The following is a 26,707-nucleotide window of genomic DNA, read 5'->3' on the forward strand; positions in this document are numbered from 1 at the left end:
GTACAAGAGCAAGGGACTCCAGCTATCAAGGACAAAGAGGCTTTGAAGTACAGTGGTCTGTGTAATAAGGAAACAAACAAACAAATGGAAAACAAGGTCGTGGTGAATTAAAAGGTAGATGGTGTACACCTTCACCCCATTCATAACAATAGGTTAAAAAAGAAAGTAGACAGTAAGAACCTGGGCTTGAGGGGATTGGAGGGTCGGCCCTACCACAAGACAGGATGTCCCCTTACTGACCCACAGCACTACAGAATGGGAACTGTGCCTGCTCTGACTCCCCCACACGAGGGCGTGATATGGAGGGAGCACAGCTGAGCAGCAACGGGAGCAAAGTAACAAAGTCCCTGAGGATTTCAGAAAGTAGACTTTGGACTCTGGAGTGGGGGCAGGGCTTGGCCCTGCATCAGACCCGATTGGAAACATTGTAAGGGTCAGCAGACAGACCTGGAACTAACTAGTCATAGACTATTTTCCTCTTCTTTTTTCATGTCTATCTACGTAAGAGAGGTGGGACAAACCATCCGAGGAGAAAACAGTGGGACCGATGGTTGGGGGTTACAGGGCAGAGGAGGGGGTGGGGGGGAAGGAGGAGGGAGCCAACAAACCCAGGGACAAGGGAACAAAAAAGATCTAAAATCGATGTCCAGGGAGGGCATAGAATGTCTGGTTCGATCAAGTTCAATGTAGCCGAGAAGTACAGAGAGCCGAATGAAGGTCGAACATGATAGTGGGAAGGGAACAAAATAAAAGGAAATAGAGGAAAGAACTAGGAGGCAAAAGGCATTTATACAGGTATAAATGTAGACATGTACATATGTACATATGTTCATATATAATAGGGATATAGGTCTATGTACATATATGTGTTAAGTAATAAGGACATTGGGCCTCTACTCAAGTCCTCCCTCAATGCAAGAACACGTTGTTTTAATAACCTGGCATTCTGTGATGCCCACCTTTCTGATAAAATTGCTGAAGATAAAATAGGTGCACAAACTAATGTGGCGAAGAAAGCTGATGGTTCCTGGTTACTACAAGATATAGCATCTGGAATCTTAAAGGCTTGAGGTAAACATGTAGTCCTCTAGCAGGAAAGCAACAAAGCCCACATGGATGAAGCACACCAACGCCTGTGATCATGTGGTGTTGGGATCAGCATCAGAAGACCCCAAACAACCATTTCAATGTGAGGAAGGGGCTTCGGAATGGAGATCCAAAGCCCATCTGTAGACAGTTGGACAGTCCCTCACAGAAGGGTCACAAGGAAGGGATGAGCTAGCCAGGGTGCAGTATAGCACCAACAAAACACACAACATTCCTCTAGTTCTTTAATGCCCTCCCCCCATGATCATGACCCCAGTTCTATCTTACAAATTTGGCTACAGCAGAGCATGTTCACTGGTACAGATAAGAGCTCGAAACACACAGAATCCAGGACATATTTGGACCAACAATGAGAGTAGCGATACCATGAGGGTAGGGGGAAAGGCAGAGGGAGAAAGGGAAAACCGATCGACATACAATTCCCCCTCCCCCAGACAGACAAATAACAGAAACATGGGTGAAAGAGAGAGCAGACAGTGTAAAATATGAAAATTAAAATAATTTATAAATTATCGAGAGTGGGAGAGTGGAGGAGGAAGGGGAAAAAAGAGGAGCTCATACCAAGGGCTCAGGTAGAAAGAAAATGTTTTGGAAATGATGATGGCAACATAGGTACAAATGTGCTTGGCACAATGGATGCATGGACTGTTTGTTGTAAGAGCTGTATGAACCCCCAGTAAAATGATTTATTAAAATAGAGAAACTTGGGCTAGTGCCTTTCTCAGACTTCCTTAGTTAATGGAATCTTTCTGTAAGAACAAGGAGCTCTGGTGTAGTAAGGTTACACCTAGACTACTAAGGACCAGGTTGGTGGTTCAAACCCCCTTGCTCCCAGGGAGAAAGATGAGGCTTTCTGCTCCCATCAAGAGTTGCAGTCTCAAACCCACAGGGGCTGTTCCACCCTGGCCTATAGAATCAACTAAGAGTTGGAATTGACTCGGTAGTTCTGAGTTGAGTTTTTAAAGAAATCTAAAGTGGAATCACCCACCCTGATACTCTGCCTCCTTTTTCTTTTTTATTATTTCCCATGAGACTTTTCTCTACATGGTATTGGAATAGACATTTATTTTTCATTTGGTTATTTACCTGCTCTCCCACCGAAATGTAAACTCCGTGAGGGCAGGGCTTGGTGTGGGGGACGCACTGCTGTATGCCCAGTGCTACCATAATGCCTAGACCGTGATGAGTTGTTACCACTGGCAAACTCTAGGAGTCTTCCCCACAGAAGAGATCTATTGGTTTGTCCAGTATTAATTGCCAACCCCCGTGGTCAGCTGTCAGGCCAGGTGCCCAGCCCTGGTACGTCCGACCAGCAGGGCCCAGGGTGGTGAGGACACATAGTCCACTCCTGTCTCTGTCCCTTTCTTTCCTCCTGGTACAGGCTGGCCCCTCCCCATGAAAAAAATGACGCCAAGTTGCCTGTGTTTCCAGCTAAGGGTTTGGAGGAATGCTAAGAAGTAGTACTCTAACATTCTTGACCTTCTTTACGCCCTCTTGTGTTAGCCTTGTAATAATAATCTTTTTAGAAGAATTCATACCAGACTCGTTGCAAGGTATTGGAGATTAAGGATGCCCCCCCAATCCAACTCCTTCTAAGAGGCCCTTCTCCATGTCACCCCCTCCCCTCCCCCATCACTCCTTCCCTGAGCATACTCCCCCACGGTCCTGGGCTCTGCGATTCATGTGATGTCCCACCACACAAAGTTGTGAGGAAAAGTCTCAGGCGGCGTCGAGCGCTGTTCAGTCCCAAATCCGAAGGTCAGGCAGAGGTGATCAAGTGCAGGGTTGGTCCCGAGCCAGGAGCCAACATTCCAAATGCATAGCAGGTCTTCGTACTTCGACCAAAGCTCCTTCAGGACACAGGCCTGTCTTTCCAGGGGAGGATGTGTGCCTTAGAACTTGATGGTGGTACCATTATATAGCCAAGGACAACAAGGGTGGCTTCTGAAGTCCCACCCTCCACTAAAGTCAGCCTTTCATCCCACCTTATTCCTGTCCATCTGGGGAACAGACAGGGCTTTCCACTCCCATACAGAGTTGCAGGCTCAGAAACTCCCAGGGCAGTTCTGCCCTGCCCTATTGGGCTACTATGAGTCGACATCGGCTCAATGACAGGGAGTTGAGTATCCTGTCCATTAGAGAGAATGCCCTCCAATTCGGGCCTGAAGCCACAGGCATATAAAGTCCAGAAATTATGTCACATAAGGAATTATGGGACCAGAGGGGCCATATTAATGGACTGCTCCTCAATCCTGTCTCTCACCATTGTGTGCTTTTTCTTCTCTGGTTCTGGATCTTCATCTGTCCCCCTCCTCCATTCCCTGCCCAGCCCTCTTGCCTCTCCCCTGCCTTCCTCTCTCACGAGCACTTTTGCTTCACCCTCTGCGTCACTCCAGAGTATTGAGACTGCCGCCTGCCTCTGAGAAAGCTTGCAGTTCACCCACCTGGCATGCTCTCTCCGTTGTGCCTCACGACTGGCAAGGGGTGCTGAAGGGGCCTGGACTGGAGCCTTCTCCCCTCATCCATCATTCAGCTAATGTCTGAAACCACACCTTGTCCTGCATGCTTGGCTCCCCATCAGCAAACACCCCAGAGCATAGCAGGGAAACCATTTTTACTGAATGGGTTTTCATTCATGAGCTATCTCAACAGTATTTAGTAAGAGTGGGATATAGTGGTGGGTGTGGGCGGAACAAAAATGCTGCTTCCTCTCAGAATCTCAGAGGCCGCTCTGTTTGGGGAGAAAGACACATTAATGAGATAATTACACAAGCGGTGCCGTGAGACCTGTACTGGTCAGAAGGGCCGGGGGCGACATCCTGGAGGGAGTGGAGGGAGGACTGAGCTCTGACGGCAGATGGCCTAGAGAGTGGTTCTCTGCCTTCGTACTGCCAGGGCACTTTAATACAGTCCCTCATGATGTGGTGACCCCAACCATAACATTATTTTCATTGCTACTTCATCACTGTCATTCTGCTACTGTTATGAATCAGGTGACCCCTGTGAAAGGGTTGTTCAACCCCCAAAGGAGTCGTGACCCACAGGTTGAGACCCACTAGCCTCTCGGAACTCAGCTCACTGTAGCCTTTCAATGCCAACTCATAGCGGCCCATAGGGCAGGGTGGAACTGTTCCTGTGGGTGCCCAAGATTGTCACTCTGCAGAAGTTGCGACTCTCGTCACTCTCCCGTGGAGCCGCTGGTGGTTTTGAACTGCTGACCGGCCCCATGAACTCCTAGCAGAAGCAGAAGCTGCTTGGGATAGCGAGAGGCTGAGGCCCAGGTGTGGTGCTGAGTGAGTGCTGGGAGTGCTGCAGGAGCTTCGAGAGCAAAGCTGAGGGGCACGGGATGGGCTTAGGTGTGCTGGCCTGCCAGGCACAGGGATTGCTTGGTAGGATTTTCATTCTTACCCTGTCAAGGACCTGGTACACAAACCGTATAAAAAGTGTTTTGTTTCTACTCAGAACTCTGGCAAATAAGTGGAGGAGGATGGAGGGCTGAAGCATAAGAAAGGTAAGGTATAAGAAAGGATATCAGATGTTCGGATGCCAATTAGGAGGCGATGGAAAGTTTAGATCAGAGGTAAGGGTGAGGGCTAGCAAGGATTTTAAGTTTCCAAACATACTCTTATTCAATGCATTCATTTGCCATGATCCAATTTGAAAAAAAAATTTAAATTTATCTTACCATAAAAGAGATACATAATAAAGCTTATGTCTACCAAAATAATGAGAAAGATTAAGCTGACTGGTTGAGGAGAGACTGTTGGAACAACCGAACTTCCCGTCCTGGGTCATCTTTCAGCCGGGCAGTAGACAGGCCTTTGTGGAACAGTACATCCAGGGGTGTGCGCACCTTAGAGCATTCGTCCCAGAGGGGCCGGCGGACAGTATCTGCCACACGACGAAACTCAGAAAGCAAGAGAGGGAAGGAGACCGGCAAACGGCAAAGACAGAGCCTGAGTGGAGAGTCTGCTACAATGTCGGGGTTGCAACTCAGTGCCACAAAACAAAACACGGGTAAGTGCTGAATGAGGAATCAACGTGCTCTGTAAACTTTCACCCAAGTCACAAGGAAAAGTTAAAAACAAACAGCAACTGAAAAAAAGACAACAACGCTTTGTGGCTAGGTGCCATTGAGTCTTTCCCACCCAGAGCAACCCAGAGCACAGCAGAACAAAACACTGCCCGGTCCTGCACCGCCATTGTTGCAGTGTTTGTGCCCATGGCTGCAGCCACTGTGTCAATCCGTCGCCGTGAGGTCCTTCCCCAGGGACTGGCCTCTCCGAACATGTCCCAAACCCCTTAGGTTCTGTCAGATGAGACTTAAATGAGTGGTTATGCCAGAAGACCTAGGATAAAGGAAGTAACTGCCATTGAACAGAGGCATGAAAGGAAACACGCCAGATCATGTGATTGTTTCACAAAAGGGCACATGCCAGTTAAGCAAGGGATATAATATATAATCTCTTCCTTGTGGTAAGCACTTAAAATCGATTTATTCTAGAAATGACACGAAGCAATCTGGATAGGTCCAAATTGTAGAGACGTGAGCTCTTGAGGCTAGGAACTTACTGCATGTTTGGTAGTCAGCCTTATTGTGGAAAATAACACTCCATGTCGGCATGTGGGAGCAGACCCCATACTGACGTTGGTGGGGAGGGGGTAGCGGAGAGGCACAGGGCACTAACAGCTGCTGTTGAGTCCCCGGCAATCCTGTGTATGCAGAGCTGCCCCCTAGGGTTCTCAAGGCTCAGACCTTTCAGAAGCAGATAACCAGGCTTTTCTTCTGAGGCACCTCTGGCTGGGTTTAAACTACCAACCTTTGGGTTCCTAGTGGAACGAAAAACTATTTTTACCAGACAGGGGCTCCCAGAGAGGTAGTGAAAAATATAGAGTGGTAAGAAGCTCATGATGCAACAAAAACTAAAAAACCAAACTCACTGCCATCAAGTCGAAGCTGACTCATCGCAAGCCTATAGAACAAGGTGAACCTGTCCCTATGTGTTTACGAGAATGTAACTCTTTCTGGGAGTCGACAGCCCCATCTTTCTCCTCCAGAAAGGCTAGTGGTTTTGAACTGCTGACCTTGTGGTTAGTGGCCCAACCCGTAACCACTACACCACCAGGGCTCCTTAAGATGCAACAAAATCAAGCCTTAACATATTTCTTTGATAATCCTTCTTTTAAGAATCCTAGATAGCTTTTACCTTGTCTCGCTAACCCACTTTCATTGCGTTAATTCTGACTCATAGGGCGCCTGGAAGAAAGCGTCGAACTGCCCCCTAGTATTTCTGAGGCTGTAAATCTTTTTGATGGCACACAACCTCACCTTTCTCTCTCAGAACAGTTGGTGGGTTTGAACTGCTGACCTTGTGGTTAGTAGTCCAACTTTTAACTCACTATACCACCAGGCCTCCAAATCCACTAACATCAAATCAATTCTGACTCATAGCAACCTATGTAGGGTTTCTAAGACTATCTTTCCTAGAGCAAACGATCATCTTTCTTATGGCTGATACGCTTAAGTTTGAACCACTGACATGGTGATTAGCAGCGGCATAACATTCTCTAACCCACAGGGTCACGAAGGCCCAGAAAGGAATCCCTGACTGGGCATTGAACCTGAATCCTAACCACTAGACCATCTCTTAAGAAGCCATTTCATTCATGTGTGTCCAAAGATATGTGTCCATCAGGCAGATAAAATAATACTGTGTATACTATACATAAACACACCAAACCCCCCAAAACTGACCTCCCATCAAGTTGGTTCTGATTCATGGTGACTCTATAGGACCAAGTAGAATTGTCCCGTTGGATTTCCAAGGCTGGAAATCTTATGAAAACAGACTGCTACATCTTTCTCCCATGGAGCCACAGGTGGGCTTGAACCACAAACCTCCTGGTTAGCAGCCCAGTTCTTGCTTAACCACTGTGCCACCAGGCCCCTTTTAAAGCTCACACTGGTTGCTCCGCAATAACAAGACTTCCGAGATGAGGACTCTACCCCATCCAATTGTGTCATACACAATGATGATGACACTGATGTTGGTTGTGATATGTATAACACATGGCACGGGGACACAGGATTCTGTGTATAAAAGTGGCAACTTTATTTATTAGCTGTTCACAGTCCCACTACTGAAACATACTTCCAGGGTCAAGAACATGAAACCAAACTAAAATCATCTTCACTCAGCCCAGTGACATCAGCCAGGATTCCCAGTGACCTTCTTGTATGTTTTCTACTCCTGGGGGGTCTCTGGCATTCTCTCCCAGCCTTGCACTCAGCCGACAGCTTCAGTTACATTGCCTGCTCTCTCTGTGTCCTATTAGCCCCAAAGGGCACAGGAGGGTCCTAGGAGAGTCAGGGAGAGCATTACAAGTGGGAGCAGGAAGTCAGATATGTTCAGACTCCGGGAGCCCAAGACCTCAGCTCTTGAAACAGTGGTGTTTATCCATTTGTAGTAGTATATCACGCTGGTGTAGACGGAAGGGAAAGTTGAAGCACATCCCATGCCCCAGCTTATCACACCTATCTGGATCCACACACCATTCATATCGCATGACAGAGGGCCTCCAGAGTCACCCTGAGGAACAGAGAAAGGTCCAGAGTACAGTGAAAAGGGACCACAGAGAAGGGGCCAGCGAGACCTCATAGGGATGAAGAGCCCTTTCCAGGAGCTGTACTGTCCACTGCCTTCTGGGGAGAACCCGGTAGTTCTCGAATCGTAGAGTCTGAAAGTGGCAAAGTTCTTAGCTAAAGATACGCAGACTCCAAAAGCCTCACTGTATTTGAGTGGATTCTGACTCATACCACCCTGCAGGGCAGAGCAGAACTGCCCCTGTGGATTTCCAAGACTGTTTTTTAAGATGCTATGGGAGTAGAGAGACTACTCTTTCTCCCGCCGAGTGGCTGGTGCATTCAAACTGCTGACCTTGTTGCCAACGGCTCCACACATAGCCACTGTGTCACCAGGACTCCTTACACAACAGAATGATTTGTAGTATATTTACAATGTTATGCAGCCATTTCATTACCTTCATTTTAGGACCCTGCCATTACACCCAAAAGAGACCTTGTGCCCATTAGCAGTCACCCAGATTTCACCCCAGCTTCACCATCCTGAGGCAACCAGTAATCTGCTGTCTGTCTTTGTTGTGTTTTTTTTTTTCATTCTGGATATTTCATATGAATAGTATCAAACAGTTATAGTTATTTGTGTCTGACTTTTTAAACTTAGAATATATGAGGGGATCACCAAAAAAAACCCCAACGCTCACTTGTTTTTTTGATGTGAGGGGATATTGCATTTATAGTTCATTCCACCAGGTCAGACAGTTGATGAAGTTTTCTATTTAGAGGTTCTGAAAAGATAGCGTAACAGTGTGGGACAAAAAAGGCAGACAGGGGACTGGTTTTGCCACCACGACAATGCACCTGCTCAGGCAGCCATCTCAGTTAGCCAGTTTATGACAAACACCAGCATGCCTCCCTTACCCCATGCACCTTACTCGCCTGACCTCACTCTGTGTGACTTCTTTTAGCTTCTGTGAATGAAGAGGGACATGAAAGGACAGCAATTGGGTGATACAGAAAAGGTGAAGAAACAAAACGAGGGAGGTGTTGTCAGCATTCCAAACACATGCATTTGAAAAATGTTTCCAAGAATGGAATCGCAGATTTGACAAGTGTATTAAGTGTAATGGAGAGTACTTTGAAGGTGATAAGGTTGTTTTGTAAAAAAAATTTAAATACTTAGCTTTTGGGGGGGAAATCCATTTTTGGGGGTACTCCCTTGTAGTTTCCCACACTTAATTGGTCTACTGCCCCTTTGTCAGGAAAAAAATTACTAAGCAGTCCCCTGGTAATTAAAAAAATTGGACTTTAATATTTCTACTGGATGAGTATACATCATATTGTTTACCCATTCATAAGTGGATGGACAAGTGTTTCCACTTTTTGGCTATTATGAAACATTTGAAACTTGCTGTTACAAATAATTCATGTACACGTTTCTATGTGAACATATATTTTCAGTTCTCTTGGGCTTATACCTAGCAGTATAGTTGCTGGGATGTACGATCATTATGGTTAGTATCTGGGGGAATGCTACACTGTTTTCTAAAGTAGTTGTGCCATTTTACATTCCTACCATCAGTATATGAGAGTACCAACTCCACACCAACTCTTGTTATTACCTGTCTTTTTATGATAGCCTTCCTAGTCTCTGAGACTCTACAGAGGGTCACACGAAGTCAGAATTGGCTCAGTGGCAGTGGGTTTTTGGAATGAGTACAAAGTAGTATCTAGTGTAGTGCTAGTTTGCATTTCCTGTGGAACACTGAGTTTGAGCATTTTTTTCCTGTGCTTTATGGCCTTTTGTACAACCTTGGGAAAAATGTATTCTCGGTTTTTTGCCCAATTTTAAATGGGTTATTTATCCTTTGAAAACAATATTTATATTGATGAAATATGTATATAAGTTAAAACCCACTTGAGACACCTGACAATAAAAACAGCTTATTGATTTTTTTAGGCCAGTTTCTCTAGAGAAGCAAAACTTGTGATATGTGTATTACGCGTGTGGGTGTATGACAGGAATATAGAGACGGAGAGAAACTTTTATCAAGGAAATGACTCGCACAATTGGAGAAAGTGTAGCTCAAGTCCAGTTTCAAGTCTGTGAGTCAGATATTAAGCATCCTGATTCAGCTTCAAGGACTTTTAGTGTGACCATTTTAAAAAGGTGTGGCGTACAAGTGTTTGGTTTTCATCAGAAGAGAAGAAGAGATGAGGCAAAATAAGATTTGGAGAAATCATAAATGAAATTTTTCCTCGTTTTCATGAAAGCCATAAACGTATAGCTTTAAAAACCCTACACAGAACGTCAGTGAGTCTCAGGTAAGGTAAATACAAAGGAAAATGCCATCATGTTCTCACAGCGAGAAATCAAAGATAAGGGAAAAAATCACAGACTTCAGAGTAAAACAACACATCGTACGCAGTGGTGCAAAATCAGAAATAGTTGTTTTTTTCATCAGACAGTTCTGCTCAGAAGACAGTGGAAAGGCGCTCGTAAATACAGAGCGGAATGCTCTTCTTAGTTCAAGGTAAAGCAGTTCTGTGCCACTCTTTTTGTAAATTTGTTAAATTTCACAGGTCTTTTGGTAAAAGTCCAAAGACCATGGTCAACACTGGCCTACGTTAACAGCTTAAGGAACTACATTTATAGATAAAGGTGACATATCCAGGGTTCCCTCTAACAAAAGAATTTTTGTCAGCTCCCTTCCCTTCTGACTCAGCAAACAAGCAAACACAATTCCAGAGCAAGCCCTCACCTTGCAGCTGTCTTTCATAGTCTTCCTATCTCCGGTACAAATCATGTCATCTTTGATGACTGGTTCCATATCTGGAAAAAAGGAACCGATTGGGTTGTAGATTTTTTCACAGGCCTTGTGGTCTAAAATGGGCAATTCGACTTCCTGGAGGATGGAATAGAAATCAGGACCTGTAGAAATCAATAAGAAAGAAAGGCTACAAAGCTGGAAAGGTGTGGGGCACTATTCATTTACAATGTACAGAAGAGTCTGGATGGGACATGCCACACAATCACTTTCTAATCATCTTTGCTGATACTATTCACTCAAATGAATAGCTAATTCAAAACAATTTGCTTGGCTTCGGAATGCCTGGGGGTTTTCTAATGTACCAATGTGAGGCATTCCTAATGTTCTAAATAAAGAATGGTTCTAATGAGTTCTGCTAGGCTAAGTCATATGACATCTAAAACCATTTCTTTCTCTTTTTTTCTTTGCCATTTCATTTTTCTGCTCAGCAATTTCTATCTTGTCTCAATTCCAACCTGGGAGAGAATGGACACAGCATTTTTAATCAGATAAAATAATACTAGATTTTCACCAACCTTAAACTGATTAACTTACATTTATTAACTTCTATTTGGGAGAAATAACTCTACATTTCTCTTGTTAGTATTTGTTCCCCAGCTATAGCTAGAACCCAGGCAGGATATAAGAGTAAATAAACATATAAATGTTTTCTAAAGATACACTTAATATCAATTGATTGATCTGGTTTAATTCCAAAGTACTGGCCACAGCAATGATATGCCCAGAAAGTGAATGAGTAGGTACAAAAGGACCCAGCCTCTGTGTAAATTAACCCTTCTCACCTCCCCATTCCTTTGTTCTCCCCCATCCGGCCACCCAACAAGAGCTTGGAAGTGGCAAGTGCTCTTTGACAGAGGGTAAGCAGATGGGCAGGATGAGCGACGTGAAACTGACTCGGGAAGACAGCTTCAACAAAGCAATGTCTGCGGTTTTTTCTTTGAAATTGGGGTGGATGACGACTTTGGACACATAGTATTGCCAGCTGTCACTTGAATGGTCTACTTTCACTGTTCCCAGCAACACTGTGAATGCATAGATACTCCAGGACCTAAAGAGGAAGACAAGGAGAAGGCATTGGGACGTGGCGTGTGCTTTTTCTGGGCCAGAGCTAGTTGCATATGTGGAATCCAGAAAGGAGGGGGCCAGATTGGTAATCAATGAAGGCGCTTCCATCTTGAATCATGAATGGTTTACCTACTCTTCCTCCCTCCCGTCCTGACTGTGCTCTCTTGTCTATGGTTTCTATGGTCACCAGTCCCTGCCTGTGACCTGGGCTGTATTCTGCACGCCCCCCCTGGGCGGTTTCACTTTCCTCTCCTATTCCACAGGGGTTCGCCATTACCAATACGCTCAATGGTCACCATTCCTTATCACCTGTTCTGATGCCTTTGAAATAAAATTTTCAGCCAGAGTTATATCTATTCACCACCTATACTGTCAAGAAGCTGGGCCAGACTTAGGAAATACACGGAATAGAAATGAATAAGAAACAGTTCTCTAACCCGCCACCACGAATTCACTCTGTCCAGAGTCTGTTGCTTGCAATTCGTGTCGTTCTTTCTCGGTAGCACCTGCCCCACTATTTTGGGCTAGGAGTTAATGTGTATATTCTTGTGACTATATAAATAAGCATTAATCACATTAGGTACTGTGGTTTCACTTCTTGTAAGACTTTCTGCTTCTCATGGAGTTAATAGTGTGTGGGTCTCATTTGTACGCCTTTTTAGTATTCTTTATTAAAAATTAAACAGATCCAAATTCATTGCCATTGAGCTAATTTCAACTCACAGCAGTCTCTTGCGTTACAGAGTAGAACTAACTGCAGATGGTTTCCTTGGCTCAGATCTTGATGAATGCAGAGCTCAAGGTTTTTATTCCCAAGTACCATTGGAGAGGTTTCACACCACCACCATTGAGCTGTGTGTGCCACCCCAGGACCTTTGGTGTTCTACATGTGACGACAAAGATAAACTCACTGCCACCACGTCAACTCATAGTGACCCCATCGGACAGAGCAGACCTGCCCCTGTTGGTTTCCAACGCCGTACATCTTTGTGGGGACAGACAGCGTCATCTTTCTCCTGCAGAGTGGCTGGCAGGTTCGAACAGCTGACCTTGCAGTTAGCAGCCCAACATGTAACCCACTCTGCCGAGGCTTCTTCTGGTATACTACATCTGAAACAAAATTCACTGCCATTAAGTTGATTCTGACTAATAGTGACCCTTCAAGACAGAATAGAACTGTCCATAAATTATAGGAACAGAGAGCCTCATCTTTCTTCTGAGGTATGGCTAGTGGTTTTGAACTACTGACCTTGAGGTTAGCAACACAACTTGTAATCCACTACACCAGCAAGGCCCCTTGGTATTCTACATACCCATCAAGTCATCATCCATTCCCAAAACTCTCCTCCAGAGGAGTAAATTTGCTCTCAAGATATTAAACATGTCAGAAATTCTGTGAGCACGATCTTTCTGGGAGACCTCTATTTGTTTTCTCCAAGGAGGCTTGGTGGCATCAGGGTTAAGTGTTGGGCTGCTAATCCAAAAGTTAGTAGTTGAAAACCATCAGCTACTCCTCAGGAGAAAGAAGAGGCTTTCCACTCCATAAACACGTACAACTTCAGAAACCCACAGGGCCAATGCTACCCTGCCCTGTGGGGTTGCTCTCACCCGGAATCAATTCAATCGCAGTGAGTGAGTTTGAGACCCACTTGCCTGAACTATCTTCGTGCCGCTTTTCTGTAAGTTTTTCTTTGAGAGTCTGTCTCTTCCGTGGTGTAGACCTTCTTTCTGGAATCCCATGCTCTGCTGGTTGCCTGTGCCTCCAGTTTGGTGAAGTACACTCTCCTGGGACATCCTGAGAAGTTGGTCTGAGTGGTAACATGCTTGCTGCTTTACATAGCTGAAAGTGTTTTAATTCGACCCCACAGGGGATGGATGTGTGTTAGAATTCTAAGTTGGAAAAGCCTTCTTCCACAGTATTTTGAAGTCATTTGGCCATTTTCTTTGAACTTTCGGTATTGCTATGAAAAAGGTCTGGCATTTTGAACACTGCGTGTGCCCATTATGGGCTGGTGGGGAAGCAAATTCCCCAGAAACCTAATGTCTCGGAGTGTGTATTTCTCTTCCTGGGTCAAGAGTCAGGTGCAGCTTCTGAGTCAGGTACCTTTGACTCAGAATTCCTCATGAAGCTTCAGTCAAGGTCAGGCCAAAGGCTCACCTCAAGGGTTGAACGATGGTGAGTTATATCTTGACAGGCCTTGGGCCTTCTCTGGCTGTGGGCTGGAGACATCAATTCTTTACCACATGGGCCTCCCCATCGGCCCCCTAACCACATGGCAGCGTTGGCTCAGAGAGAAACTTGTTTGTGATCCTGAAGAGCTTAGAACAAATTGTTGCACCAAATTTTGAGATGATTTATCAAAAAATAACAAAAGCATGTGAAATGATGCCTCTCTGTATTTTCTTTTTCTGCTTTTATGCCCTAGGAGTTTGTAGAGTTGAAGGGGATGGAGAAAATGACACGAGGGCCAAATCAGATCAAATCTATACCAGGCCAAGTCCAATTGCCACAGTGCTGATGTCAGACATGCCTCTATCCGCCATCTTTCTTTTACCCCATTCCAACACCAACCGTTCCTCCATGACACTCGACTTCTCTGTTGGGTTTGATAATTTGTTGTATTTGCCACACAGAACTCATATGTAACACTCAGATTTATGGAGGTTTAGTCGGGAACTGAATCAGGATCAGTAAACAGTAAAGCTGAAGTAATTGGTCCGGATCGGTGCCTCTCCTTCGCCAGCAGCCATGTCTCTCTCTTGATTCTCTGCATGTCAGCCACATGGACTTCCACCAGAAAGTCAACTGACAGCTCGGCTTCACACACTCTTGTAGTCTCTTGTGTTGTTGTGAAAAATGTTGTCAACACTCAGATACCAATACTGTCTCAATACCTCTTGGGAACTGATAGGTCGGTAAACCTCCCGGCTTGAATTATACTCTGATGGGTCTCCAGAGATACAACTAGGGCAAACCATCTTATCCCATATGAAGTTACTGATGGTTAATCACAAGTGTTTACTGATGCACAAGAAATCCAACTCAAGAAATCCAATCCTTATAAATAAACTCAAGGCTTCTGTGTTAGACCAAGTTGTCTAGAGAAACAAATCCAGGGACTCACATGTGTGTAAGAGAGAACTTTATATCAAAGGGTAATTGTATATGAAGAGAACATCCCAGCCCAGTCCAGATCAAGCCCATAAATCTGAGATTAGTCCATAAACCCAATACTAGTCAAAATAAATAAATATATAACCCAATACTAGTCCATGACTATCTCTTCAGACTCATGCAGCCACATGCAATGATGCAGGATGATCACAGGCTGGTGGGTGAAAAGTCTTGTGGATCCAGTGGCGGTGGCAGCATCTCCAGGGCTCTTACAGGTCTCAGTGTGGATCCACATGGCTTGTCAACAGGCTGGTGAAAGCAGAGCCAGAGTGTGGGCTGCCTTCAGCGAAAGAGAGGAAGTTCCCAGAATCCTCATGAGAAGGCCACACCCACAGAGGCATCATTAGGCTGTGATTTGATTGACAGGCTGCACTCCACCCCTACACTTATCAAGTTGACATGAAATTATGTAACTACCACAGTTTCATTAGTCTATTTATGGTGCCCAAGCCTCAGAGACAAAATGGGCTGGTGCAGAACATTATATATCCCCTAGTTCTCCAATCCCTCCCCTGGCTCCTCATTGGCTGAGTACTTTATGGTTAATAATCTTTCCCAACCATCACCTCCTTCTTTAGTTTAAAATTCCTACCTCGAGCATGGTGCCGGTTCTCTCCCCTTACCCCTTAATTAATCTGATGAATATGACATTAATCCATTCCTCACATTAGCTATTAGTTTATGCTTTGACTACTTAGTAACTTCTTGGCCTTTGATTCCCTTAATTGCTAAAGATGGATCTGTTTGGGATTTATTTCTCACGGTGTCAGCTCTGAGGAGCCTCTGTTCTGGTGCCTGTGGTCTCGGTCTGGCACAGTCTCTGCTGTCTGCGCCACTTAAACATGCTCCACGGGTAGCTCTGCTTTCTTTGCCGTCCTGGGAACACTCTACGGCTTCTGAGATAGGCGGGGCCGGGTGGTGTACTGGTTCTGGGATGCAAGGTTACTACTCCCCATAAAGAGTTACAGTCTCAGTGTTGCACAGGGGCAGCTCTAGCTAGTTCTATAGGGTCACTATGAGTCAAAGTCAACTTGATGGCAATACGTTTGTTTTCTTGAGCTTGGTTCCATTCTTACACCTATTCATCCCCTCTGTTAGTGTTTCACACACTTTTCTTTTTTTAAAGATAATTTTATTGGGGGCTCTTACAGCGCTTATAACAATCCATACATCAATTGTATCAAACATATTTGTACATATGTTGCCATCATTATTTTCTAAACAGTTACTTTCTATTTGAGCCGTTGGTATCAGCTCCTCTTTTTCCCCTCCCAACCCCCCTTCCACCCTGGTGACTCCTTAAAAATTATAAATGATTTTTATTTTCATATCTTACACCAACCACTGTCTTCCTTACACCACGATTTCTGTTGTTTGTCTCCCTGGGGGGAAGGTGAGCTCATGTGACCATCATTGCTATCAGTTCTCCCTTCTTCCCCTCCTTCCCCCATCTTCCACCTACCCTCCTGGTATTGCTACTCCCATTTCTGTTCCTGAGGGGTTTATCTGACCCGTATTCCATGTGGAGTAAGCTCTCATCTGTACTTGTGTACAAGTCCCTATCTAGTCTGTAGTGAAAGGCAGGGTTGGGGTCACGATAGTGGGGGGTGAGGAATCCTCATGGAACCAGAGAAATATTGTGTGCTTCACTGGTGTTATCACACACTCTTTGCCCCACCCACCCAATCATTTAGCAGAAGTGATGAAATCATGGATACTTCACAGGGACCTAGGATTTCCTTTTGCCCTGCCTTCATTTGTCTACTGGTGTATCCATGAAGTCCTATGGATATTTATTGAGAAACTAGCTACTTGCTAGACCCTAGGTACAACTCACGATGTCATGCAGTGTGCTGAGGTCAGGATCCACTGCTCATTGATGAGGGAACCACCACAGATGTGGTCCAAGCCCATGCGTATGCTGACCTGCCAAGGCCAGCGTCCCTCGACAGCATCCTGGCCACCGATGATGCGGCTTGTGAATGTAGGTCGCCCGCACACTAGAGAAAGAGGAGAGAGGGAAATGTGGAAATCTGGGTGTTTCCTTCTTCAGGTCCCCTCTCTCCAGAATAAAAGCTCCTTGGTGTCTAGTTACTTCCCACTCCTGACACCCTCAGGTGTTACTACTGCAGAGCAGTGTTTTTTTACCAGACTCTTTGAAACAGATCACCAGATCTGTCTTGTGTGACGTAGCTGGGTGGGTTTGAACCACCAACCTTTAGGTTAGTCTCCAAGTGCAAACCGTTTGACCTCTTACCTTCCCTCCATCTCCAAACTCCTATCCATTCCCAGAACCTATCCTCCATGCCCCATCCAGTTCCCAACCCAGGGGCTCCTGGACCCAAGTTGAGACCACTCACCAGATTGCAGATACTCATTATTGGCAGATGTATTTGACTGAGACCCTAAGAAAAACACATAGCGTTATTGATATCAAACACATCTATGCCTGCATTCATTCAACAGTGAGGCTTCCGTTTCTTTAAATTCCTCAGATTGGTATCAAAGGGCAGATTCTTACAAATGTCAGCCCCTTAGTGGGCATCTTGATATTTATAGGCCGACCTGCTTCTTTAGCGATATGTGCAAACCGTGCTTCAACCGCCTGATGATTCGAGCTTGTCATTCGGAGTTCAAACTCAGACTTGAACTCACTGTCACGGAGTTGATTCTGGCTCATAGTGGCCCTATAGGACAGGGTAGACCTCCTCCTGTGGGTTTCTGAGATTGTAAGTCTGTATGGGAGTAGAAAGCCTCATCCTTTCTCCCATGGAGAGTGGCTAGTGGTTTAAAGTGCTGACTTTGTGGTTAGCACTCCTAACATCGAACCCGCTGCCCCCGCAGGGTTCCTATGATATGTGTAAGTAAAGTGCTGTCCTCGGGTGCTTTGGAGGTGTATACATAGTTTGTTTACCTTTGTGCTATTTCTCTAATTGGCATTTTACAATATTTGTATATTTTTCCTTGTTAGTTACTCTCTACCTCCCTTACTTTTAAATCAGGGTTCGCTACAAGATTGATGAACAGATTGATGTCTGAACACATTGGATTCCGCCTACACTCTGGCTTCCTCTTCCTAGAAGGCAATTTTCCTCTAAGCTAACGTAGGCATTGCCTTCAAGCTTGTGTACAAGTGACTCCTGAGGCCTTCCTCACTGCTGATGTTAGGTTCTGACTCATAGTGACCTAATGTACTACAAAACGAGACACAGCTATATCCGCTCCATCCTGTCTTAGGGTACAAACAAAATCTCAGTCTCAAGTACAATTTAAGGACAACATTTATTAAGTGTTAAAAAGGACAAAAACACAGGCACTGGAGGAGAGAGGTTGTGTAGTTACATAATTTCATGTCAACTTGAAGATATATAAAAGTGTAGGGGTGGAGTCTAGCCTGTCAATCAGGCCACAGCGCCTGATGGTGCCTCCTTGTGGGCATGACCTCATAAGGAGGGCCCTGGGCATCTTCCTCCCACCCACCTCTGCCTGCTGGCGAGTCACTCTGAAACCTGCCAGAGCCCTGGAGATGGATCCACTCCAATGGATCCACAAGGCAATGCACCCACTGGCCTGTGATCTGCCTGCATTCTGCATCATTCTATGTGGTTCTTGAGACTGAAGAGGGACTTACAGACTAGTATTGGACTTATGGACTTAAGTTGGGCTGGGCCGGGATGTTTTCCTGGTATACAATTACTTCTTAGTATAAACATTTCTTACACATATGAGTGTCACTGGATTTGTTTCTCTGTCAACCCAGCCATTAGGATGCCATCTATGGATTCAAGTCACAACACCAGTTAGATAAGGGTACTATCACAAATGTATGATTGGTGGCAAGTCAACATATCAGTTACAGGTGAGATTACAGGAGCAGGAACAGGATCATGATTAGGACATGCACATTGTTAGACAGAAGGGCTTTCACGATTGATTGGTCCGACCAAGGTAATCAGGCCTCAACTGATATGGTATGACTCATGACCCTGCAGCCCCTTGTACTGCCCCAGTACAGTGACCCAGTACGGGTCAAGGACCCACATAGGCAAGCCTCTAAGTGACTAGCCCTCCCAGGGCTGCCCAGAGGGTTGGAGGTTATCCACTTTCCACGGAATTCTGCCCAAGGGCAAGATTATCTATATCCTTGGATGATGAACAAAAAAGAATTCAATGGAAGCTTAATCCATGTGGTAAACCTGCAATTGGATTTGGGGGTGTCACTGCCATCCATATAGCCATTTGCAAAGTGGGGCACATAGCATTTAAGTTCACATACTCTCCTCACATTTGCTATGCTTGATCGCATTGCTGAACCCACTTCATTAGTTCATCTCATTGAGTGTCTGCTTCCTTTTGTTGCTGACCCTTTCTCTACCAAGTCTGTTCTTTTGTAGTAGAAAAAAGAACTACTAGATGGCCTAAATGTGTGCGAGAGTAAAGTCTTGGCATCGTCACCTCCAAAGAGCATTCTGGCTGCTTCCCAGGCAGGTTTGTTTGTTCTGCAGGCAGTCCCTGGGACTTTCAGTATTCTTCTCCAGCACTGTAATACAGATGCAGCAATCCTGCCCTGTCCAACATTCACACGAGGCAACTGAAAACACCATGGCTTGGGTCGCGTGCACGTTAGTCTTCAAAGTGACATCCTTGCTGTTTAACACTTGAAGAGATCTAATTCGTCCAGAGCAATCGTCTTTTGATTTCAGTTTTAAAATAAGTTTTACTGACGTATCTTACCCATTCTAATATATTCATACACATATAATTCTGTTGTTTAATCCCATCAGTGGGGTTATGTAATCCTCAATGCTGTCAGCTCCCCTTCCCTCCCCCCATTTCCTGTGCCCTCAGGGACCCATTACTCCTGTCATGGTCTCTGATGGGTCATCTGTCTTGACTTTCATGTACCAATCTTAAATATGCAAATGAACACTAGCAAATATAACGTGGTATAATGAGGTAAAACACAAAAACTTTACTAGTAAGGAGAGGAAATATTAAAGAACTAGAGTATAGTTAAGTGATTCATCAGTACCATACTGCACCCTGCATCCATTCCATGTGGCCCTTCTGACAGGGACTGTCCAATTATCTTGCAAGTGGATTTGAGGTCTCCATTGTATCTATGCCTCTTTACATCGAGTTGGTTGTGTGTTTTTGAACTTCTGATACCTCTTCCCTTTGACATCTCATGATTACACAGGCTGGTGTGCTTCTTCCATGTGAGCTTTGTTGCTTCCCTGGTCTCTTGATTTCTTTTTTATTATTATTAAATTATTTTATTGGGTGCTGTTATATAGCTCTTATCACAGTCCACACTTCCATCCATTATGTCAAGCACCTTTGTACATACATTGCCATCATCATTTTCTTTTTTTTGCCCCTTATAGTGCTTTAAAAAAATTTTTTTTTATCGGGGGCACGTACAACTCTTATCACAATCCATCCATCCATCCATTGTGTCAAGCATATTTGTACATTTGTTGCCATCATCATTTTCAAAATATTTTCTTTCTACTTGAGCCCTTGGTATCAGCTCATTTCCCCCCCCCCCCCACCTCCCTCTCTCATGAACTTTCCTGTTGGCCGTCCCCCTGAGAGGGGGTTATATGTTGATCATTGTGATCAGTGTCCCCTTTCTCCCCTCTTTTGACTTCTTGACTGCTGTTTCCATGAACATTGATTGTGGTTCCAAGTAAGGTGAAATCCTTGGCAAATTCAGTCTTTTCTTCGTGTATCATGATGTTCTCTATTGGTCTATTTTGAGGATTTTGGTCTTCCTTACATTGAGTTGTAGTCCATACTGAAGGTTATATTCCTTGACCGTCATCAGTAAGTACTTCAAGTCCTCCTTGCTTTCAGCAAGCAAGGTTGTGTTAGCTGACTATCGGATTGTTGGTAAGCCTTCCTCCAATCTTGATGGCCCTTCATCTCATCCAGCTTTTCTGATCACTTGCTGAGCATATAGATTGAATTAGTCTGGTGGGAGGCTACAACCCTGATGGTTTTGTGTAATCCTGCAGTGTCCCTTGTTCTAGGTGAACAACGACCTCCTGGTCTATATACAGGGGCGCTGTGAGGCGGCCCGCAGCCGGCACCATAGCAAACCACGAGCCTCGGAATGGTGCTGGGTTCCCAGCACCAGTGCAGCTCACCACGCTCATAAACAGCTTCCCTCAGCGAAGCGCTCTGTTCCTCCTCTACGTGATGCTGCTTCTTGTGACGGAACATGTAACAAAACATTGCAAACATTTTTGCGTGTAAAATTCAGAGACATTAATTATATTCACTGTGTGGCGCAGTCGTCACCTCGATCCATTTTCAAACGTTTTCATCACTTTGAACAGAAACGTTGTACCCTTTAAGTTATGCCTTCACACACACACACACCCCCACCCCCCCACCCCACCCCCGGCAATTTCACGCGAGGGCATCATGTTTGGGCGTCAAAGCTCCGTGCCCTTGTGGCTGACCCCTACTCCGTGGTGTGGCCAGGTCCCGTCTCTTCACGCGCCGCCCGCCGCCGCCCAGGGCCTACCTGCGACGCCCAGCAGAAGGGGCAGAAGGCAGGCCCACAGGGCAGGGCCCATGCCCGAGGTCGCACGATTCGGCTTTCGGGACTCGGCCCCAATGGCCCCAGGGAGAAGCCGGTGGGGACGCAGGAGGAGGACGCAGGACCAGCTGCTGCTTTTCCACAGATTCGTCCGCTTCACCCAACCCTGCCCTTAGCCTTGACCCCGCAGGCCGACACCCAGGGGCTAGACGGTAGGGTTGCAGCTGCAGGATCCAGAGGGAGGTGCTGCGGCCTACAGCGCCCCCTGCTGTCGTGGAGGAGCAGGGTGTCCGTGTGTCGCTATGTGAGGAGGCGGGTGCTCGCAGCCCCGAGCCTTGGCCACGGGTGAGAGGGTTCTGGAATGAGCACGCCCCTGTCCCTAGCAAAGAGATCAAAGAGGGAAGGAACCCGGGACCTGGCTAATTGTTGGGCATTTCTTGGTTTTCATCTTGTGGCAGTGCGAGCCATAGGCTCGAGTTCAGAGGCGCGCGCATTACTGGGGAGCAGTCCCTGGGAAAGGACTGTGGGTGATGGCGTCCTTCGTGCACGCTGGCCTGCGTTACGGGCGTTGTCATTTGTGGTGGGGGTCGGCCAGGAGGGGTGGCCCTTAAGTAGGTGGAGTTACTGTCAACTGACAGTTGCCAGCACTGTTATCTGCGAAGAGAATGGGTGTTTCAATCCTGGAAAGGGGGTAGGGGGTGTCTGCAGCCTAACTCCCCCCCCCCCCACCAGCATCCATCATGGAATCCTTAGTCGGGCTTCGTGTTTTGTTACTAGGCTTGTGGAGAGGGAGAGAGACCGGGCTGGCTACAACCGTGACAGGGGCAGGTCTACCTGCTCTGTGAGGTCACTATGAGTTGGCATCACCTTGATAGCAGCGAGAGAGGCTGACTTAGGGAGAAGAAGCCCTGGTGGTGCAATGGTTAAGTGCTACGGAAACGTTGGTTTGGGTCTCTGTGGGAATCTCCTGTTGGATGCCACTGGAGAAAGACCTGGCACCCTGCCTCCACAGAATGCACTTTAGAAAACCCTGTGGTGCAACTCTCTGTTGCAAGAGTCAAGCCAGCAGCGCAGCAGCAGCGAGCTTTTGCTATTGTTCTCTTATAGCTTCAGTGATTGGGGGACTTGAGAGAAACTCGTGAATAGGTTTTTAAAAACGGAAAGCAGACCTGAGAGCTGTTTTGGTAAGCCAGAGACACTAACTCAAGCTAGCTTGAGCAGAGAGGGGGTTATTTTAAAGGTACCTAGAGAATAAATGGACTTGCCGAGTGATACAAATGCTTAATGTCTGCAGCTGCTCACCCAAAGATGGGAGGTTTGAGTCCCCCCAGAGGAGCCGGGAAGGAAGGGCTGGCAATCTGTTTCCAAACCATCAATATTGAAATCCCTCTGGAGCACAGTTGTGCTCTGGCCCACGTGGGATCCGTGAGTTGGCATAGACCCGGCCACAAGTCCCATGAAACAGGAGAGTGCGCAGAGTTACTTGTGGCCTAATGTAGTCCAGACCTGGCCACCAGAGCTGGCGTGAGCTCTGAGTTGGGGTAGGTGGGAGTGCTCATAGCACGAGCCTTTCCTCTGGTCCTCCGCCATCAGCCTGAAGCGTGTCCTGTGACTTTTTTTTCCTGTCTCTCTACTAAGTGCCTATGTTTTCCTTTATTTTCAGTTCACATTACCAAGAAGTCTTATAATAGATCAGCTTTGCTTGCCATGTCATCGGTCCATGAGTACAGATGAGGTGTCTTTGGGTTACGTGCCCATATGTGTGGAGGTGGGAAAGATGGAGATGCAGAAATCCTGCCAGCTCGACTGCAGGGAAGGAGCCTGGTGGTGTGGTGGTGAAGCACTTGGCTGCTAATCGGAAGACTAGCAGTTCCAACTCGCCAGTGGCTCCCTGGGGGGAAAGACCGGCTTTCGTACAGATTATAGTGTAGGGAAGTCTTAGCACAGAGCTGCTAGGAGTGGGAGTCAACTTGATGGCACTCAGCAGACAGTAGGGACTGCATGGCCAGGGACGGCTCGGACTGCTGTACAGCAGGACGGTAGCAACAGGGTAATGATCTTTTATGAAACATCATGCTTTTAGATGCGAATGCTTAAAAACAAAATAATTCTTCATTTACTTGTTTATGGTCACCTTTTTTTTAAACCTTGCTTATGTGTTTCAGAAGGAACCCTGGTAGAGTAGTGGTTATGTGTTGGGCTGCTAGCTACAGGTCAGAAGTTTGAATCCACTAACTACTCCTCATGAGGAAGATGAGGATTTCTTCTCCTTAAAGAGTTACAGTCTCGGAAACCCACAGACGTAGTTCCCTGCCCTATAGGGTCACTATGAATCGGCAACAACTTGATGGCAATCAGGTTTTTTATTTTCCAGTTACGATTTTTCAGGTCCACCTGTTTCCATTTGTGCCACCTTGGCTGGTGTTAAAATCTCCTGTGACTATTGCATTCATATAGTTTTCTGTAGACATTTTTAATGATTCTTGTTTTATGTCTCCTAGTTATGTACTTTGGGGGTTTACATAGTCACTGTTGTTTTGTTGCTTTCACTAACTGTGTTTTCAAAAAAAGTATTTTAGAATGACTCTCTTAGTTCTTTTATGCTAATTCTTTGTGAAATTAACATAGCAACCTGTAATTTTCTCCTCATTTAATTGAAGGAGGAGGTTCCTTATTCAGATCACAACCATCCATGTGGCTGTCGCAATTAACCGAGGTATTCACAGGCAATGTGGTTAATTTATTTAAGCATAGCTTTAAAAAAAATCAGACCCCTGCTACTGATTTACCATCAAGCTTGGAGTGAAGTTATCATACTAGGGATTTTACAGAGACACGTGACTCCATATACATCTCTCTGTTGACTTAAAACACGAGCATTTGACAAAGCATTCTTGTGGTTGTCCCAGGTGCCTGGACTTTCATAACCCTGAATAAATCTAACGGCACTGATTTGTACCCTGTAAATGCCATCTACATGCTTAGTTGGATGACTCGCCAAGCCTCTTCTTTTACTCAAACCTTTTATATAAAGATACATCTTGGTTTGGGTCTCTGTTGGAATCTAGTTGGAAATGAATTGTATTGGCAGTGGTCAAGGCACCAGCTCCTTGCTGTGAAAATCAACAAGCAAAAGGAAAGAATTAAAGGGCTCTCCTTTTCCTGTACCAACTGCATTTCAGAATACCCTAACAAATCGCCTTAGTTGACGGGCAGAGAGGTTCCACCAGTAAGCGGAGCTGAACTGATAGAATAAGAGCATCATCATGCGCAGCCGCTAATGAAAGTTTTGCGTCAGGGACTGCTTATCAGTCGTTGAGAGCCCCAGATGGACAGGTCCTGGAGGAATCCACCTGTTCGCAGGCTGAGCAGTCTCTGTGCCACTAAAAGTGGGGCAAGCCAGATGTTATCTGCCTCCTCATGTGGCATGGTGGAAGCCCACAATACCGCTTTCTGTTTCTGTCAAAAACAGTTCAACTGGAATCTTTGGAGTGAATTTCTATTTACAGCAAATCCAGGGCTTAGTGAAATAACCCAGATCACGATACAAAGATTCAGAATATGGCACATTTCATCAAAAAACTCACCCGATGTGTTAGGCTGGGTTGTCTAAGAATCAAAACCAGTGATGCTCGTCTATAAACTTCATCTCAAGGAGTCTTATATCAGGAAAGCATCTCAGCCCCATCCACCGTAAGTCCATGTGTCCAGTGCTCACCAGAGCCCTCTTCAGACTCATGTAGCTGCAGGCCAATGACACAGAAAGGTAAAGTGGGAAGTGGGGAGATCACGGGCTGGTGGATGCAGAGTCTCCTGGATCCAAGCTTTGTGAAAACATGGCAGGGCGCCAACGGCTCTCAAGGTGAGCAGCCCACATGGAACTGCCCCTGGAGACAGGCACAGAGTCCCGGTGAACAACAAGGCAAAGGGGCAGAGAGAGAAGTTCCCAGTTTCTCTCTTACAAAAAGGTCACACCTCCCAGGAGGCATCATTCGGTTGTGATCTGACTGACAGGACTCCACCCCAAACACGAGTGTAAGTTGACATAAAATCTAGCTGTCACACCTGGTTTCTATGACAGGACACTCTCTGAGGCTACAAAGGGAGCCCTAGCCCTTGCTGTGCCGTATTAAAGAAACTTAGAGATGAATGTATGTGGGTATACCTTGTTTAGACCCCGCTTTAACTGACTGTAAAAAAAAACATTTTTATGTAATCGAGGGGATTTGAAAATGAACTATTAGATGATGTGAAGGAATTGTTACTAATCTTGATAAGTGTGATACTGGCCTGTAAGAAAATGCTTATTTTTAAAAGGGAAAGTTGACAACTGATGAGCCTTTTCTACATCCAAGCTAGATTTTTTTTTTTTTAATCACTGGTGGGGTGGGGACATTTCCAGTTTCCAGCCTGCTGTGCTGTTGTGTTGTTGTTGTCGTTGTTGTTGTTGTTTTTAAAGGAACAGCTGTGTCACGTTGAGTGGCTCTCCTTTCCCTTGTTGTGAGCCTCACACTTGATTCTGACTCCCCGGGACCCCATACAATGACCCAGTGGAACTGCCCAGAGGGGTTCGTTCCTCAGCTGAGATTTTGACTGGAGCTGATCTCCAGGTCTCTTCTCCTGTGGAGCCACTGGCAGATTTGAACTGCTAAATTTTTGGTAAGCAGCCGAGCATCGAGCCTCTGTGCCACCAGGACTCCTCAGTTTGGAATTCCTTACAGTTTGACATTGAAGCATTCTCTCTTTACCCCCTTATCATCACGCCCAATTGCCTCTAGTGGACCTCTACAAATAAGTTCTTACGTAACAAGTAGTGGAGTAACCAAGAAGTGGAGAGCTTTGGTGGCTCAGTGGCCAAACAGAAAGATTGGTGGTTCCAATCCACCAGCCATTCCATGGGAGAAAGATGAGGCTGTAAAGTTTACAGCCTGGAAGCTTCACAGAGCAGTTCTATTCAGTTCTAGTGGTCTTCTCTACAGTCCTAGTGAGTCATTATGAGCTGGAATTGACTCTAGGGCAGTGGGGGCTTTAGATTCTTTTTGGGGGGTTGGTATGGGTGGGTAGGATAAATAAGAAACAAGTTGACTCAACATTTTACTGTGCCCTTGATTCTTTTTCTAAGGTAAGGAAGAGCTAGGTGCCGAATGGTTGGGAGCAAGCAAGTAGGTGTTTAAAAGAACTTCTCTGAAGGACCACTATTGTAGCTTTCTCTCTCGCTCATGGAAGTTCCTTGCCCAATCACTGTGGTTTGGAAAGGGGCACTCCAGTGGTGGTTCAAGCTTCCCTTTCTCACAGTGTGGCCAGGGGCCACACAATGACTTAATCTTCCTCTCTGTGAATGGTGAACATGGCAAGTCCTTAGCTCAAGTTGGGCCTACTTAATCCTGCAGTGAGAAATG

At 45.8% G+C, this 26,707-nt stretch overlaps 2 protein-coding genes across 4 annotated transcripts in view; one reads left to right on the forward strand and one right to left on the reverse strand.

Moving 5' to 3' along the window:
• The window catches only part of SH3D19 (SH3 domain containing 19), a 232,486-nt gene that overhangs the window by 34,742 nt on the left and 171,037 nt on the right, over positions 1 to 26,707 (forward strand). The gene's annotated exons all lie outside the window — the stretch shown is intronic.
• On the reverse strand, positions 7,440 to 21,345 carry PRSS48 (serine protease 48). The gene is made up of 6 exons (XM_075544678.1): positions 21,294 to 21,345; positions 17,119 to 17,163; positions 16,596 to 16,758; positions 11,301 to 11,566; positions 10,450 to 10,619; positions 7,440 to 7,697 (listed from the first exon to the last, which is right to left on the reverse strand). The coding sequence occupies exons 1-6, from the start codon at positions 21,343 to 21,345 to the stop codon at positions 7,440 to 7,442; spliced, it is 954 nt and encodes a 317-aa protein (XP_075400793.1).

This window comes from Tenrec ecaudatus, chromosome 3 (genome assembly GCF_050624435.1).
Source record: "Tenrec ecaudatus isolate mTenEca1 chromosome 3, mTenEca1.hap1, whole genome shotgun sequence".
Classification (NCBI taxonomy): Eukaryota; Metazoa; Chordata; class Mammalia; order Afrosoricida; family Tenrecidae; genus Tenrec; species Tenrec ecaudatus.

Bases quoted from the DNA above. Each gene is read 5' to 3' on its own strand.
- PRSS48 (XM_075544678.1), bottom strand. From the start codon at position 21,345: ATGGGCCCTGCCCTGTGGGCCTGCCTTCTGCCCCTTCTGCTGGGCGTC. The intron at 17,164-21,293 runs GTAGGCCCTGGG...TGTTTTTCTTAG, and splicing joins CCTTCTGCTGGGCGTCGCAG to GGTCTCAGTCAAATACATCT. The intron at 16,759-17,118 runs GTGAGTGGTCTC...CTCTTTCTCTAG, and splicing joins TAATGAGTATCTGCAATCTG to TGTGCGGGCGACCTACATTC.